The sequence below is a fragment of the Henckelia pumila genome, chromosome 2 (genome assembly GCF_033568475.1).
Source record: "Henckelia pumila isolate YLH828 chromosome 2, ASM3356847v2, whole genome shotgun sequence".
Taxonomy (NCBI): domain Eukaryota; kingdom Viridiplantae; phylum Streptophyta; class Magnoliopsida; order Lamiales; family Gesneriaceae; genus Henckelia; species Henckelia pumila.
The window spans coordinates 118,354,760-118,371,404 of NC_133121.1; the positions used below are offsets into that span (position 1 = coordinate 118,354,760).

General features: G+C 34.3%; 3 protein-coding genes and 1 long non-coding RNA gene across 5 annotated transcripts; 2 read left to right on the forward strand and 2 right to left on the reverse strand.

Annotated features, from left to right (window-relative positions):
- The first annotated feature begins 4,088 nt into the window (after positions 1 to 4,088).
- LOC140882134 (lipid phosphate phosphatase 2-like) lies at positions 4,089 to 7,136 on the forward strand. The gene is made up of 8 exons (XM_073287914.1): positions 4,089 to 4,445; positions 5,065 to 5,289; positions 5,414 to 5,501; positions 5,590 to 5,699; positions 5,919 to 6,009; positions 6,345 to 6,533; positions 6,637 to 6,696; positions 6,825 to 7,136. Exons 1-8 carry the CDS (start codon positions 4,437 to 4,439, stop codon positions 7,025 to 7,027), a joined length of 975 nt encoding a protein of 324 aa, XP_073144015.1. The 5' UTR covers positions 4,089 to 4,436; the 3' UTR covers positions 7,028 to 7,136.
- A 1,121-nt stretch (positions 7,137 to 8,257) lies between these two features.
- LOC140882135 (lipid phosphate phosphatase 2-like) lies at positions 8,258 to 12,591 on the forward strand. 2 transcript variants are annotated; one of them, XM_073287915.1, is made up of 8 exons: positions 8,258 to 8,407; positions 9,694 to 9,926; positions 10,045 to 10,132; positions 10,234 to 10,343; positions 10,447 to 10,540; positions 11,393 to 11,581; positions 11,811 to 11,870; positions 12,058 to 12,590. In XM_073287915.1, the coding sequence occupies exons 2-8, from the start codon at positions 9,711 to 9,713 to the stop codon at positions 12,234 to 12,236; spliced, it is 936 nt and encodes a 311-aa protein (XP_073144016.1). In that variant the 5' UTR covers positions 8,258 to 8,407; positions 9,694 to 9,710; the 3' UTR covers positions 12,237 to 12,590. The 2 variants fall into 2 exon arrangements, with proteins under 2 accessions (XP_073144016.1, XP_073144017.1); XM_073287916.1 differs by having other exon boundaries at positions 8,268 to 8,407; positions 9,703 to 9,926; positions 12,058 to 12,591.
- A 365-nt stretch (positions 12,592 to 12,956) lies between these two features.
- Positions 12,957 to 13,705, reverse strand: LOC140879434 (uncharacterized). Its single transcript, XM_073283129.1, has 2 exons — positions 13,463 to 13,705; positions 12,957 to 13,362 (listed from the first exon to the last, which is right to left on the reverse strand). Exons 1-2 carry the CDS (start codon positions 13,632 to 13,634, stop codon positions 13,049 to 13,051), a joined length of 486 nt encoding a protein of 161 aa, XP_073139230.1. The 5' UTR covers positions 13,635 to 13,705; the 3' UTR covers positions 12,957 to 13,048.
- A 185-nt stretch (positions 13,706 to 13,890) lies between these two features.
- On the reverse strand, positions 13,891 to 14,397 carry LOC140879699 (uncharacterized). Its single transcript, XR_012149491.1, has 3 exons — positions 14,347 to 14,397; positions 14,114 to 14,266; positions 13,891 to 14,020 (listed from the first exon to the last, which is right to left on the reverse strand). It is a non-coding gene; the product is annotated as an uncharacterized lncRNA (long non-coding RNA).
- Between the last annotated feature and the right edge of the window lie 2,248 nt (positions 14,398 to 16,645).

Below are 16,645 nucleotides of genomic sequence, written 5' to 3' on the forward strand. Positions count from 1 at the left end.
AATTTTCAGTGCATGCATTCATGAAATTTTACATGCTTATGATTATGTATGTGTTGAGCAATAAAATATTTTCATGATGGAAATTGATGTAGTGTGACATAAGGGTGGTTATCCACCATATGATTTATGAGGTAGTTTACTACCATAGGAGGTGATTTATCACCGCCACGTACGTTGGTTAATGAGACTGATCAGTCGGCACAGATAAGAGTCACACTTACGGATAAGACCATAGACTGTTTCAAAAATACCATGCTCAACTATGTTATGTATGATGAAGAAAGATGATGTTTATGCTCAAGATTTATGATTCATCATTTATGTTATGAAAATGTTTCCATGCATGTTCATGTATCATGTAATGTATTAGTATAATTATGTGATGCATTATTTTAAACCTTGATATTCAAGTTTAGACATATTGAGCCCCTAGGCTCACTACGCTTATATGGTGTAGGTGAGACAGATGACTTTTATGTAGCTCCTACCGGTGGTGAGGACGTATGAGCTCACGGAACAGTGGCCCCGTGACCGTTGCATGACTTAGGATTATTTCAGATATATTTTATTATGTTATTAATTTTTAAGCAAATTATACATTTACTTTAGTATTTCCGCACTTGGTGTTTTTGGAGCATGCAAAACTTATTTTTATTTCATGCTGATATTATTTATCTTTTATTTTGAATTACATATATGTATGGGCGTATATGTATTGTTATTATTTTTTTTAAAAAAAAATTTCCGCATTTAAGTTTAAAGAGTCTTAGACGTTTCAGGTAATTTCCTTTTTTTTTTTTTGATGAGAGGTAATTTCTTTTTAAATTTGATTAAAGAGAGGTTTTCAATTCCTGAGCGGTCAATTAATGAAATAACTCCTAGTGGTATCGCCTATGTAAAAACAGGGGCAGATCCACCATAGGACCGTGGCCTCCCCAAAAATTAATTTTTTTGAATATTACGAAATTAATATTTATAGGAATCAAGTATATATAACTACGGCCCCTCTTAGTGGAAAAAGTTCCATAATAAACTTTATACCTATTAATTAAAGTTCGATCCCTCGTCTGAGTTTTATTTTATTTTTTACCCCTTATTCTCTCTTTTATTTTTTGTCCTTTTTCCTTATTCTCTCTCACATCCATACTTGTTTAGTTGTTTTCTTATTTTTCTCTTCTTCTTTAATGTCATCAAATATCTAAATTGTTATTTTTTTTTAACTAATGATAAATTTTTATTTACTGAAAATTTTAAAATTTATTTTTATATAACATAAAATGACATTATAATAAAAAAATAAAATAAAAAAGCTATCATATTAATTGAAGAAACAACTTCAAAGATCTAAAATATTTATATATTTATTGATATTTTTAAAATTTATCCTTTAAAATTACACACTCTCTTTGTTTCATATATAATCACTTTTTCATTTCTTTCCAAAATATATAGACTTGTGCGATAATTAATAATATTTGTCCACTTTTTTTATTAACATGTCCATAATTTATTAGGATTTTTATTAAATATATGTAGATTACTATCAATAATTTTTACACCATATAAGTATTCATTAAATAAGATAAACTTGAAAAGTTATTTACCAATTTATATTTCCGAAAAAAATTGTTAATATGTGTGAAAAATAAGTAAATATTTATATATGCGACGAATTGAGTATAAAACAAATTGATATATATATCTATATATATATATATATAGAGAGAGTTTTTTTATGGTGCCCAACACTATATGCCTACTTCATGCTCACCATGTACAATAGGTGAGTTGACCGGTATAATAGGTGAGTTGACTTGTACATGATGGGCATGAAGTGAGCGTATATTGTTAGGTACCATAAAAAAACTCTATATATATATATATATATTATATTTGAAGATATACACATATATATTTTTAAAGTAATAAAATAACGTATTTGAAATAAATAAAAAAAAATGAGAAACAACAAATATATATTATCTTGTTTTTAGAGTGATCGTATTTGTGGTTACTCTTTCAATTTTTACAACTGTCATAAAAAAAAACCAGTCTCGGCCATGGATATTAACCAAACTAGGCTCTAAAGCAAATTAAATGGAGGATGATTTTCTTTTGGATGAATTCATGATATGTATTGAAAGAAAAATTGCTAAAAATCTTTGTATTGATGTTATCAAAAAAAATTAAAAATTCTAATGAACGTCGAATTCCTTTAATGTCAATTTTTTTTGTTCGAAATATACAGTTGATGCTTAATTAGATGAATATAAATGATACTATAATTTATCTTTTTTTTTTTTGTTTAGCTTGTAGGAGGCCCCATGATCAAAATCGTGGATCCATCCATGTGTAAAAATCACGGTGGTGAGTGATTATCTCTTGCACATTTTAAAACACTGCCGTTAGTATATAAAATATGAATCAAGACTTAGTAATGAGGGTGAGACATCAAGACTATTGATCTTGAGCTCAAATACCACACATTGCATGAGATGTTCACTCATTAATTTTATATGAATTTCTCGTATCTTTTAGACGGTGAAATTAAAAATGAAAAAATAAACAAAAATATAATTTATAAAATTATAAAATCATCGAGATTTATAGGTCGTCAGCCTTGTGCCTCGACCAGTCTCGAAGCCACATCTTTCATATATTAATATATACATTATCATGATTCAAAGAATCTAGATGTAGTAATTTTTAAAAAAAATTCTAGATACAAGTGGCATAATTTAAATTATAGATACATTACAAGTAGGGATGACAATGGGACGGGTCTAAACCCATCCCCGCATCAAACCCGTCCCGACGGGGCGGGTCTAGACCCGCCAAAGCGGGTCCATAAGCGGGTCCGGGACGGGTCTCGGGTTTGGCAAAACCCGCCCCGGACCCACCTCGCCAAAGTATTACATATATATAAATTTAAAATATTCATGTATATATATAAATATAAAATATATATGTAATATTAATAATATATAATTATATTATTATACTAAATAATTAATATTTTATCCATAATTTGAATGTGTAATATTATTGGATTGAAATAAATTTATTTTATTATGATATGTTTAGTATAAAAATAAATCATTATAATGTTTTTTAGCTAATAAATATTAATTAATTACATGTTAATAAATTTAAACTTTTGAGAATAATTTTTTTTGTCTTAAATATTAAAAATCTATATTTGAAATTAAATTTAATGATATTTGTTAATTTTTAAACTTTTTATTTTTTTATTTTAATAAATTTAAAATTATTTAATTTATGACGGATCCAACGAATCTAACTCGAATTGGACCTGTCGGGTTCACAGGACGGGGCGGGTCCAAAAGGAGGCGGGGCGGATCCCGGGTTTAGCCAAACCCGCCCCAGACCCGCCCATTGCCATCCCTAACTACAAGAGGCATAATTTAAAATTCTTTTCACCTATTACTATTATACACCCGGGAATTATTAAATAATTTCGTTGGCAAATTAGTTTCGTTTACAAAAATATGATCGAGACAACAAGAAACAAATATCTCCAGAACTTGTAATTTTGAAACAGTCAAGTTTGAAAGGTTCCATCACACGTCTAAAAGTCTAAACTCGTTACACGTGTTTGGATTCTCTAATGTGATAAAAACGGAAAGTTTTATATTACCCCAAAGAGCACTGGGGCCACTGATTTTTAACCAATTACGGATTGCCACGCCTGCCTTGGGGTGACATAGAATTTTCCGATAAAAACACAGCAAAACGTGCATTTTTTTTATGTTAAATAAAATATGTTAATCTGACCTCACACGATACATTGAGATAAAAAGCTAATCATCTTATATAAAAAATGCATAGCTCACGGTGCTTTGTTCAGTTACATTAGATATCCAAATCCGTTAGCACACCCAGGCTGATCGTGTGTACTTGGTTTGAAATTTATTAATTTTTACAAATTTTGAAGATTTCTTGTCATAAAATGCTTCTCTTTATCATTGACCAAATATATGCACTGCTGTAATGGCACTCGGGGTCCATTTCAACGGCCTCCAGTTAGCTACCCAAGAAAAAATATCAAAGTATCGTTGATCTTCTTTCTTTTTATATATATAGTAGTAGTACTACAATTAAACAATCAATCACTTGAATTACTTCAACCCAAAAGAGAAAACATCTTTAGTTCTTGGATCACTACAAGGTTAAAGATTCTGTTTTCTTGTAAATTGGGTCAGAACATTATGGCACTGGGTATTTCTTATTCATTCACCATATTGCTAATCAACTGTTGCTGAAGATTTTTTCCTGACACTTGAGCTCTTCCTTTTGTGGGTGAAATTCTTCATCAAATCCAGTTTTCTGGGCTTGAAGTGTTTGGTTTTTTGCCATTGTGACCGGTGGGTTGAAGAAATTCGATTTCTTTTTGTCATACATCAAATTTTTGGACCATGTTTCAGGTTTGTAATCGTTTTTGTTCATTTGACCCTTATCCCTTTTCTCTGTTGTATTATGCAAGAACAGTTTTGTATCAAGAAATTCATCTTTGTTGTGAAATTGTTCGAGAACTGATATAGGTTAAGACCACAACTTCTGATCAGCTTCGACTCTTTTAAGGTTTTGGATACTGAGCTCAATTTGGAGGCAGTGATTTTATGCTTTTAATTTGTAACAAATTCAAATCTTTGAGTTAAATGGTGCTAATTTTTTGTGCCGGGCAAGATTTTAACTTCGATGCCGATTCAAGTTCTTTGTTTCCACCAAATTTTATATCAAGTTTTAAGTCTGATTTACTCATAACAGAAAAATTTTCAGCATTTGCTGTTCATGAAGTCAGAAATCAAAATCCGATATAGCGGGAGGCAAGTAGTACAATCAGTTGCCCCTACTACTAGATTTTTCAATCAGCCTCATTAGTCAGCATATTTTGACGACACAAGCAATAGGATAAGCAAAGTGCTTCACCTTTTATTCTCAATACTGATGGAGACAAACTCTTTATATTCGAGTGTTTAAAGGATCTTTATGCACACAGACAATATCAACTTCGATTCAAAGTTCATTCATTTCTAAAAACAGGGTCAACGGGACGAGATTGCAATCGAGTGTCAACATACCATTAAGTCCCACGGGTGGGAACTCTTCAAGAATCACAAGCATGATTGGCTTACATTGATACTACTTGCAATAATAGAGATCACGCTATATCTAATGCACCCTTTCTATCGTTTTGTTGGAGAGGGCATGATGACTGATCTTAGGTATCCTATGAAAGACGACACAGTGCCAGTATGGGCAGTTCCTGTGAGTACACTTGAAAACAACCCGAATAACTTCTTAATTTTTCACACGTTAGATTTGGTAGTGTGGTTTTGTTCTAAGAGTTGTCGGAAACCAGGTACTAATGATATCACTTTCTTGTGAATAGCTGTATGCAGTTTTGCTGCCTTTTGCTATTTTCCTTCTATATTATATTCGACGAAGGGACGTCTATGATCTGCACCATGCCATACTAGGTAATATACCATTTCAACTTTCTGTCGTACTTGGTGCTAGCTAGATCGTTTTACATATATTTTGACAGCTTGAATTACTGAACTGCAGGAATCTTGTTCGCTGTTTTGATAACCGGGGTCCTCACAGATGCGATAAAAAATGCAGTTGGCAGGCCTCGTCCTGATTTTTTCTGGCGTTGCTTTCCTGACGGGAATTTTGTATGTCATCTTAGATTCTGAGTGAATACTTATTTCATCATCAAATGATTTTTGTTTTGAAGGTTCACGCATTTGTGGATTGTGGTCAGCTATTATATTTTTCTATCCTTTGGAGTTTCTTGATGCATCCATCTTTAATCTTCGAAAGTGCACAATTTGGAGTATACAGTATATAAGAGAGGCTTTCCCGTTAATTTTTATATATTTCTTATTCAACAGAAGTACGATCAATGGGGCGACGTCGTGTGCCATGGTAAAGACAGTGATTTAAAAGAAGGGCACAAGAGTTTTCCAAGTGGACATACTTCATGTAAGTTCTACTGATTTATGGTTTTAACCCTTTTTGCGGGAATCCCAGTCGCTTATGATTGTTCGTTCGTTTGTTATTCGTTCTCTGGGGTTTGTTTGGTGTATGTCAATGCCGACTCAATGCTATCACACATGACACTTGAATTGCTATAGTTTAAAATACATGTTTTAAGACTTTATACGTCTCAAACTTTCTTTGCTTGAGTGATGACATACAATAAAATTCTTTGAAAATCTTAAAATACGCTCACTTCGAATTCCAACTTCCTCATTAATTTTTAGCACAGCCATTTGCTTCGAAATCAATCTCACAGATTTTGGGGATATGCTTTTCAGGGTCGTTTGCTGGCCTTGGTTTTCTAGCATTATACTTGTCGGGGAAAATCAAATGCTTTGATAGGAGAGGCCATGTCGCGAAACTATGCATCGTTTTCCTACCTATTCTAGCTGCATGCCTCGTTGGAATTTCGCGTGTGGACGACTATAAGCATCATTGGCAAGATGTGTTTGCCGGAGGTCTCCTTGGTATGTTATCATTTTAACATCGCGATTCTTGAACTAAAGAAGTTTAAACGATCGATCATGTTTTATACGTTGTCGTGTTACTGATGTCTGCATTTTGTTTTAGGTCTTGTTGTGGCTACATTTTGCTACTTGCAGTTCTTCCCACCTCCATACCACACACAAGGTATATTATATATGTGAATGTAACTTTAGATAAGGAAACCTTATGCAACATCTGTAATTCAATTTTCAGCAATTGTATCTGTATAATTTCAAGAAATCCTCTTATTTAATCCATCGGTTGCATTCAAGGATGGAGTCCATACGCATATTTCCGAGCGGTGGAGGAATCTCGCGCAAACATGAGATCGGCTGAGCCGCAGGCTGGACAAGGAATCAGCTTACAGAATGTAACCCTTGAAGGTGTGACTCGACAGCGGTCGACGATTCATCGGAACTCAGTGTATTACAATTTAGACTCAACTATCGATTCCATGGAGTCTGGGAATAGATAGCTTAGAAATATGTGTGTTCGTAGCAAATTCATTAATTTTATTTGAAGTTGTAAACTTGTAATTCCATTCTTGGTGTGGGTTGGTTATGGTATATGAAATCAATTTTGTAGTTTTTTTTTTTTTTTTTTTTATGTGTAATTAATATCTTGCTGTTACTGAATTCTAACGTGATTCATTCTCTATTTGAATGTGCGTTATATACTTGTATGTCTCTTCCTTCACTTACATTTCATATCATGGAACGGGCCGGACCCTCTTTGAATACAAATTATTATTAGGTTTACAAAAACAATTTATTGAGTATGCCATTTTAAATGATTGTTTAGATTAAAAAAATATATAATTAAGTTTATATTTGACAAAACCAGCTGAAGATATGTATTTTTTTATTTAAACAAAGCGACCATGGCTTTGTAAACATGCATGCAAGGGTAATTACTAATTAGACTTCTTGCAAAATCATGTTGTTAAATGTTAACCTTTGTACACACACAAGCTAGGCTCAAGGCCTGTTGCTTTTTTTCCTTTGCGTGGTTGAAAAATTCGAGAATACCACTTTTTATTTTTATTTTTTGCCCTTTTTTGGCTACGTGCATACATAACGTGTTGATAAAAGGAATTAGAATGAGAGACGATTAATAAGGAAGAACCATTTTAAATTACCAACATTCTAAATATATAATTTCAAAGCCGCTCTTCAATGTAATGATAAAAAAGATAGATAAAAATAATGGTGATTTGTATTACTAATGCATGTTAATAAGATAATGACATAAATAATACTATATTATAATTATTGATATTTAACCTATCTTTGATTTTTTTTTTTTGACAATTTAACCTATCTTTGATCAAAATCGTTGATATGAACAATATATTTTATTAAACTAACAAGTATGTCTCTCTTATAACTTATTAGACTTCTCGTAAATTTATCTAAGATCAATTCGATTCATATCCACGATAAAAAATAATAAAAAATTATATTTTTTCATATGTTTTTTTTATATCTTATACAGAATTTACTCGTTTAAATTAAGTATGATATGATTAATAGCAGGTTACTTTATATTTTGGTGTGCACTTTCTTTTGATATTAGTAAAAGAAGAAGGCCCATCCCAATCCCATGGCCCCCCACGCCGTTGCCCCACGCGTTCTCTTTTATCGTTGTTACCTGAAAATTGAGATAACGGTCCAAATTATAAAAGCCAAAACATACAGCAATTCGCGCAACAGATTTGGTGAATATGTAACCTCTCCGCTTGGATCCTCTCCCCTTCTCTTTTCCTTTCATTTTGAAATTACCTACAGAATTATCCGTTCATAAATATCTGGATTTCTCTCTCGACACGCAGTACTGACAGTGATACGCTCTTCAGGTGAATCCATGTTCTCTTCTCTCTCTCCTTTTTTTTTTAAATCTAATTTTTCTGTTTTTTTATGTTGTTTAGTGTTAACTGTTCGTCTTCTGTGATGTAATATTTGTGAAGTGTTTTTGAGGAGTTGATTTTGTCTTCCGTCGGATTAGAATAGCGACTGTTTTTTGTTTTTTCGTTTTTATTCATTTTTGCTTTTGCAATTAGATTTTAGTATTCGAAGATTTGTTTGCATTTCTCCATTTCCGTACTTCGAGTTTGCTTCTCAGAAAATGAAGTTTTGAGAAAGAAACACAAGTTTCTTCTTCAATTTGTTGTAAAAAGTCACAAATCTGTTTGGTTTCTGACGGTTGGTTTTGCCGAGTTACGTTTCATTAAGTGTTAATTCGTGTAGCAGGCAGTTTATTCTTAATAACTAGTGACTTTTTTATGCTGAATCTCTGTCTCATACGAAACGTATCGGATTCCGAAGCTTGAAAATAATCTTCCGCTTTCGCATGTGATCTACGCACATTATTTTATTGTCGCTTTTCCGCCTGCCCTGTGCCTTGGATAAGGTACTATGTTGTACATAAAACAAGAAATACTATTTTATTTATGATTTTTGTGCGACTAGTTGGCCTATACTCGTGAAAGCACAGTCCATACACAAATAGTATTTAAACATATTTTGTATTGTCTCATATTGTCCTATTAATTCCAAATTTCATACAATGTAAAATTAGTGTTTTGACTTGGCTAGCAATTAGTTCTCATACATGATTGCTTTATGAAAATTATCAGCCCTTGTTGGTGGAGGAGGCATTGTACATCCTCACAGACTCATTTAAATCATCCTAACATTTCGATTCAAGTTGCCACTTAAGTTTGCAGTAGACCTTTATAAACTCACTCATACTGGTGATTTGGGTCAAAATCATAACAATGCGGATCTTGGAAGTTGGAGGTGAAAACGTGAAAAAAAAAATAAATAAATAAAAAACTTGTGTTCGTATGAATTTTTGATAAGTTTTTTCGGTAGCTTTTTTCTATATGTTAGGATCTAACTATCTTGATGATTTCATCAGTTTTCACTAATTGTATTTAAATAACTGTGATAAGTCTAGTTGTCAATAAACTCTTTTAAGTGGTGCCAAGTACATGCTATCCTGGGTGACAGGCCATTGAAATTAGGGTGAATTGCTGAAATGAAATTTTCACGCCGAAGATGGTTCCTACTAACGATTGGTTGTTTACCACTGACATTTCATATACTTTTTTTTTAAAGACTGACATTTCATATACATTAGTATTTTAAGGGGTCAAAATGCCAGAAATTCAGCTGGGTGCCCATACTATAAGGTCTCATGGAGCCAGAGTTGCCAGGTTCCACATGCACGATTGGCTTATTCTCATGCTTCTTGTGGTGATAGAAATCATCCTTAATGTGATTAATCCATTTTATCGATTTGTTGGAGCGGAAATGATGACAGACCTGAAATACCCATTGAAAGATAATACTGTGCCATTCTGGGCTGTTCCGGTATGCTATATCAAATCATTGATTTTGTATCTGTTGGATCTAGATATGATGATAAGAGGCAATATCTTTGGTATAATCTCGAGAATTGATTAACACTTGCTATGTTTATGTGATAAAGCTAATTGCTGTAGTATCGCCTCTCGCTGTCATCATCACCTTTTACTTTATTCGGCGAGATGTCTATGATTTGCACCAGGCAACATTGGGTATGATTTTCTCTTTTCTATAATCACAGTTGTTTTCTTTGTCACATGCATAGATGATTATTATGGAAGTGCAATCATGTCTTCTTTGTACACACTCTCAGGCCTGCTGTTTTCTGTACTTATAACTGGTGTTCTTACTGATGCAATCAAAGACGGTGTTGGCCGACCTCGACCAGACTTCTTTTGGCGCTGCTTTCCAGATGGTGTAGGGGTACGTCCTGTGGTTTGCATTCACTATTATGGCCAAAACCTTTTTCATATGGACGTTTTTACTAGCAAGATTAAGTAATGTCACCTCTGTATTTGGTGGATAGGTTTTTCATAATATCACAGGGAACGTTCAGTGTACTGGATTGAAAAGCGTTATTAAAGAAGGGCACAAAAGTTTTCCAAGCGGGCACACTTCATGTGACTATACTCTCTCTACCTTCTTCAATACGTGTTACGAGTTCAATAATTTCATATCCTCCGAAAGATCACCGTCTTTGTATCTTCTATTTATAAGATAATGCAACAGTGCAATATCTATTCTACATTTGTGTTATCAAATCAACTTTGAAGTTTTTCTCCTTATTGCTTCAACTTGGTGTTTTTCTAACTAATCTAGGATTCTAGAAGCAACACATATTCTTGTTATTTTTTTGGTAAAATATCATATGTTTAACTCTAATAGAACTTGAATAGATTCCCATTCCATTCATCTAACATGTCTTGCAGCCTTTCTTTCGTCATTTTGTAAAATGAGAATGTGATTTTGAAATCTGTGGGAGGATATCCGAGAATTGATTATGCATTGTGTCATCCTGGGCATTTTGGCAAGCAACATGGTACTGAATTTGTCAATCTTTGTGTCTGATCGTACCTCTGGGCCTAGGATATGGAGTAAAGTTGTGTAATCACATTTGTTTGTTAAGGTCTTTTAATCAAAGTAAATGAGACATTGTACCGATAATTTAACTTGACCGTCAACTCAATGCAGGTGATAAAATCTGCAGCTAACTCAATTAGTATAAAACTTTACTTCATCTCTAACTTCAGCATAACATGGAGAGAAATTGGTTTGAAATATATCTTGCTTCTGACAGCTGGACCTTTTTCGACATTCAAGTTCAGTCATAGTCTTATTAATTAATGTTTTTGTGTTGATTTGTTGTCCGTGTTCTGATTAGTGGAAGGCCTGAATAGAAAGCTATATATAGTAGTTCGGTTTCTCAAACGATGTAATGGAGCTTATGGCATCTGGGATAATCTTATTCTTAGGGTCGTTTGCTGGTCTTGGCTTTCTGGCCTGGTACCTGTCGGGTAAAATCAAAGTGTTTGATCGTAGAGGCCATATCGCAAAGCTCTGCATCATCTTTGTGCCTTTACTCTTAGCGGCATTAGTTGCAGTTTCACGAGTTGATGATTATTGGCACCATTGGCAAGATGTGTTTGCTGGAGGCTTGCTAGGTACTTAAAATACGAAATTGCAACTACCACAAAAGTTTAATTTATTTGTTAAAATTCATTTCTGTATGTATTCATACTATGATTATTGGCACCATTGGCAAGATGTGTTTGCTGGAGGCTTGCTATGTACTTAAAATACGAAATTGCAACTACCACCCAAGTTTAAGTTATTTGTTAAAATTCATTTCTGTATGTATTCATACTATGTTCGGAATTTCTCTACGTGCAGGGTTGACAGTTGCCTCATTCTGTTACTTGCAGTTCTTTCCACCGCCTTATGACGTAGACGGTATTTGCCTTCTTCGAGCTTTTTTTAGTCACAGTGGCAGCACAACACTCGAGTCAGTGATATAGTTCTTGGAAAAAAATTATTACTGCATGATGGTGGTCACATTTACTATAGGAAAAAACCTGTTCCTACGATATCATACCAATTTTCGAAAAGCTATTTTTAATATAATGTCTGGGATAAGCAGGCTGGGCACCTCATGCGTATTTCAACATGCTGGCCGAGACACAGGCAACCAACCCTAACCGTCTCTCTGTAGCTCCATCAGAACTTGAGAGTGTGTACATCCATTCTCACAATTCGGAAGCCAATGCTCCTGGCTCGAACTCGATACTAGAAGACATGGAGACTCAAAGACGACATTGAATTTTAAATTCAACCGTATTGCAGCGCAAGCCAGGTTTAGAAACAGTTGTTCATGCTGTTCTACAGAAATCGTTGTGGCATTGTTTTTGCTTCTCTAATCTCTAGGTAGTATATTGGAAACATTTGCTTGCATTGTACTTAGTAGAATCAATAGATGTGACTAATCTACCTCTATGATTGAGTTCGAAAGTCGTTCATAACCTACTTATCTTTGTATCTCTTGATACATTTTATTCACCGCCATTGATTTGAGTATGTTAAAAAGTACAACTGAAAATTATTGATTAGGTCAGTATTACTGATAGGTCTGACTACAGTTCTAGATCCAATTATTTCGGTTACAGAACCGATGTTCCATTAATCTGTATAAATTAAGTTGTTTTTGTATTTATAATTGGGGTCTTAAAACTTAAGAATAGTTTGTGGCTAAAGATTATGTTTCACACGGTTTTCATTCCAATTTCGGATTCAGTTTTTTATCCATATCAGGTGTGCTGCTAGCTGCCTAAATCAACATCTAATCTGAGCGATAAAATGAATTGTTATTTCATAATTGTTGTCCTCGAGGAAATGATTATGTTCTCTATGTCCCAACATTCACGATTGACATTTCAAGAAAATTATTAATTTTCTACTTGCAAATCCATTTTGTAGTAATTTATCACAAGATCATATAATGAACAATCCCAACTCTCTAACTAGTTGTGAACTCGGCTAAAATGAATGATACAGACTGTGCAGTGAATTTAAAACTCAAATCTGAACTAATCGCTCTGTTCGTGACTCTTATAGTTCCCAATCAGAGAGCTTATCTATTCAGAACCACCTCCAATATCACTTGCAGTAGGTGGAACATTGGCTGCTTGCTTTATTTTGCCGAGTTCGACCGTTGTATTGTCTATTGTTTGGAATTGGTTTTCCTCCTTTCTGATATTTGCTTCGCTCTTAAGCGTCGCGGGGAGGTGGCTCGAATCCATAATTTTTGTGAAATAACTTGATATAGCAGGAACAGGTAACTCCTTTGTCCGGTAGCTAGAATTAAGCTTCCCTTCAAATTTGTGGGATAATTCCTCAGAATTAGGCACCCCCATCACCCATTGTATCCCGTCAGCTTCAGGGCACATTTCTGAACCGCGCATAAGGAAACAAATTCAAGGTGTGTGAAGGAAGAAAATGCGTTTTACTCACAACATGATAATTAAACTAGGAAAATCCAAAATATGTACCTTTATGTCCTATAGCACTGATATCTTCATTGAACTTGAGCGGAAGAATTGTAGTCGAGCTCGAGCTTGCAATATTTTCACTGGTTTTCTCTTCACCTTTCATTTTCTTCCCTTCACCTGCACAAGGCTTCATGTTACTTGAATTCTCTTGTTCAAAGTCATCACTAACCATTCTTGTTCTTTTTCTTTTGAGTTCTGAGTCATCATTTTCTGCTGACACAGATTTGTCTATGCAGATTTCAGACAATTTAGTTCCTTCTTTTACATTGAATTGTTTGTCAAGGTTATTCTTGATTTGATCGTTGAACCCCGTGTACTCGTTTTCCTGTTCACCTACAGCACATCCCTTCACAGTATCCACTCCTTTAGACTCGATCATTTTCTCACTTTCAGTTACATTTTCTCGACCATCTTTGGTAATTTCATCCCTTCTCCTTTTGTAAACATGCTGCCATACGTTCCTGAGTTTCCCCGGGGAAATCGGTTTTCTAATAAAGTAGCATGCCCCCTTAGCTATGGCTTCTTTTACCACATCCTTCCTTAATTCAGAAGACATCACTAAAAGAAGTACACTTTTGTCAGAAACCTAAGTTTTTGCCGAAAGAAATTCTGAGAAAGACATGGTATTTTTTGAGGTAATCTACATCTTACATAGCATAGGAAAGTCCTTAATCAACTGTATGCTCTCAATAAACTTGAGACCGTCCATTTCTGGCATGTCGAAATCAGCCATGATAAGATCAAACCGATCTCTACGTTCCTGGAGAATGGATAGTGCCACAGGTGCAAGTTCAGTAGTTGTAACTGGAAGAGATCAAGAAAAAGATTAGGCCTGTTACAACAACTAGGAATCTGATGTAATATAAACTTACAATAAGATGTACCTTTGTAAGAATAGCCTTCCAGGATTAATGCTGTGTTTAACAAGGTTTCTGTATTGTTATCAACCAGTAGCACCCGTAGGCCTCGAAATGCTGCTGGGATAGCAGTAGAGTTGTTCTTAGCAGTCTCGGCGCGATCCATTCCCAAAATAATTAACAAAAAGGCACACACATGAAGAAGCTATGACAAGAAAGAGCACGAAAATGAAAACAAGTTTGCTATATATCGTGCTGCAAAAAGAAACCTTAACATACATTATTTTATATGAAAAGAATCCGCTGATTTGATGAAGATTGACAGAGAGTTGGTACATTCTTTAATAGAATATTCTGGGGTTGTGACATGTGAAAACATTTCCCGTTTTGCATCGAGATTGTAGATTTATTTCCTTTTGGTTTTGTTCCTCCTGGATTGTTTATTGAAAGAAAATCCACTGCTGCGGATTATATTCCTCCTTTGAAATCAACATATTTTCTGTTTAAGAACGATACTTTATATCTGTATCATCGTCATAAATACAATGCCATTGTTGTTGAATGTGTTGATGAGATGCTTAGTCACCCTGAGATTGCATCCAATGAGTTAATTTTTATTGCTAACAAAAATTGTTTCCAACATGGATGTACAATCCAAATAAAGGAAACTGGCAAATTAAAGGTCGTAAGAACTAGTATTTGTATTAAATTTAGAGTCATACAAGGAAGATTACACACTATTATACATTATCTTTAAAATTATAAAATCATCAAAAATGCACCAATGAAAAGATCTCTCATTTGAAATAATTTTATAATTTGAATGTAACGTCGCATTTTAAAGCCCCAAGAGGGTGTCCAAGTTGGTGGAGCAGGTGAACTCTTGGCCAGAGGTCATGAGTTCGATTCCCCCTACCAACACCTTCTTGGACTAGCCTGTCACAGGGCTTGCCTAGTGTGGTTTACTTGGCTAATGTAGTTTGCAGGCTATTGCGTTAGTCCAAAGATTTACGCAGTGCGCATCAAAAGTAGTGGCCACGAGTTCCCACGTAAAAAATAAAATAAAATACGCATTTTAAACTGTAAAACAAATAAGCACAAACACGTTATTTTCGCAAATCAGTCTAGTGTTTTTCCTTGTATGAATCCACTCCTAGACATGCCCCACGAACCGGAATACTGGATCTGGAAACACCAAGCCCGTAAGTTAGTGGGTTGGGAGGGGGAGGAAGGCCCGTTTGTAAAAATCCCGGCCCATTCCAGAACAAGACCTCTTTGAGTTTAGCCATAAAAAAAAAGCGTAGGTAAACTTTGGACGCTGCTAATGAAGCTAAGCTCGAGAAGTTATGCTAATACGATTCTGGGCTGTGAAGGGCCTGGGCAAAGTATAATTTGGACCCAATCCATTAGAATGGGTAAGTTTAAGAAGTGTTATATCTCACTTGGAAAATGGCCAATACAAAAGAATTTATACTATATGAATACTAACTAAATTAAATTTGAAATTATGGATAAAATAATTTTGTAGAACTCGAATCAAATGGTACGATAAGAATACCGACGAGATAAAAGATAAACATAATATCGGCCCATAGAAAGAAAATAATTGTTATCTGTCCATAAAAATTTCAATATTTTTCTGAATTAAACTTTTTACTGAGTATAAAATAATTTTTCACCAATATCCCGAAAAATATTTGCTGCTCAGGATGGTCATGAGATGAGACTCAGTGAACATTTAACAAGTCAAGCAAAACATTTAATTTTTTATTAGTTTTTAATAAAAATAATACGTATCGTTTTCACATTTCATTTTTTTAAAAAAATTATTCGAGTCACTCTTATCAAAAAATAGATTCTTTTCTGGATTGAGATTTAAATAGATGCTCGAAACTAGCAATATCCTAAAACCAAACTTTTTCTTGGAATTGATTCCGCCATACACTTTATTGCAAGTGGTCCACTTTCACACACACACACATACATACGTACATAGATACATGTTATTACACAAAATCATGTGATGATCATAATTATTGGCCTGTGAATCAATCGTGAGCTGTTTGCTTCAACTTGCATATCGTTTGTTTGTTTTTCCTATTATAGTTTTTGATGATGGTTTGTAAAATCAGGGCCCGGGCTATCAGGGTAGTGTTGTGGGCCTGATGTGGTGACCGGACTAATGAAAGTGATATATGGACTGCCCTTCCTTAATTGAGATGAACTGCACACCAAAGAAGGGGATAAAAAGCACGTTAGTGGGAAGCCGGAGGAAGTTCCGGCGGGGCCACTCCGATGCTTAAGTTAGACTTAGAAATAGAGTGGG

Excerpts from the sequence above, each read along its gene's own strand:
- LOC140882134 (XM_073287914.1), top strand. Across the intron at positions 6,534-6,636 it reads GTTTGCCGGAGGTCTCCTTG|GTCTTGTTGTGGCTACATTT; the intron begins GTATGTTATCAT and ends ATTTTGTTTTAG. Across the intron at positions 6,697-6,824 it reads ACCTCCATACCACACACAAG|GATGGAGTCCATACGCATAT; the intron begins GTATATTATATA and ends GTTGCATTCAAG.
- LOC140882135 (XM_073287915.1), top strand. The coding sequence starts at position 9,711 with ATGCCAGAAATTCAGCTGGGTGCCCATACTATAAGGTCTCATGGAGCC. Across the intron at positions 10,133-10,233 it reads TTTGCACCAGGCAACATTGG|GCCTGCTGTTTTCTGTACTT; the intron begins GTATGATTTTCT and ends ACACACTCTCAG. Across the intron at positions 11,582-11,810 it reads GTTTGCTGGAGGCTTGCTAG|GGTTGACAGTTGCCTCATTC; the intron begins GTACTTAAAATA and ends CTCTACGTGCAG.
- LOC140879434 (XM_073283129.1), bottom strand. The coding sequence starts at position 13,634 with ATGGTTAGTGATGACTTTGAACAAGAGAATTCAAGTAACATGAAGCCT. Across the intron at positions 13,363-13,462 it reads CAGTGCTATAGGACATAAAG|AAATGTGCCCTGAAGCTGAC; the intron begins GTACATATTTTG and ends TGCGCGGTTCAG.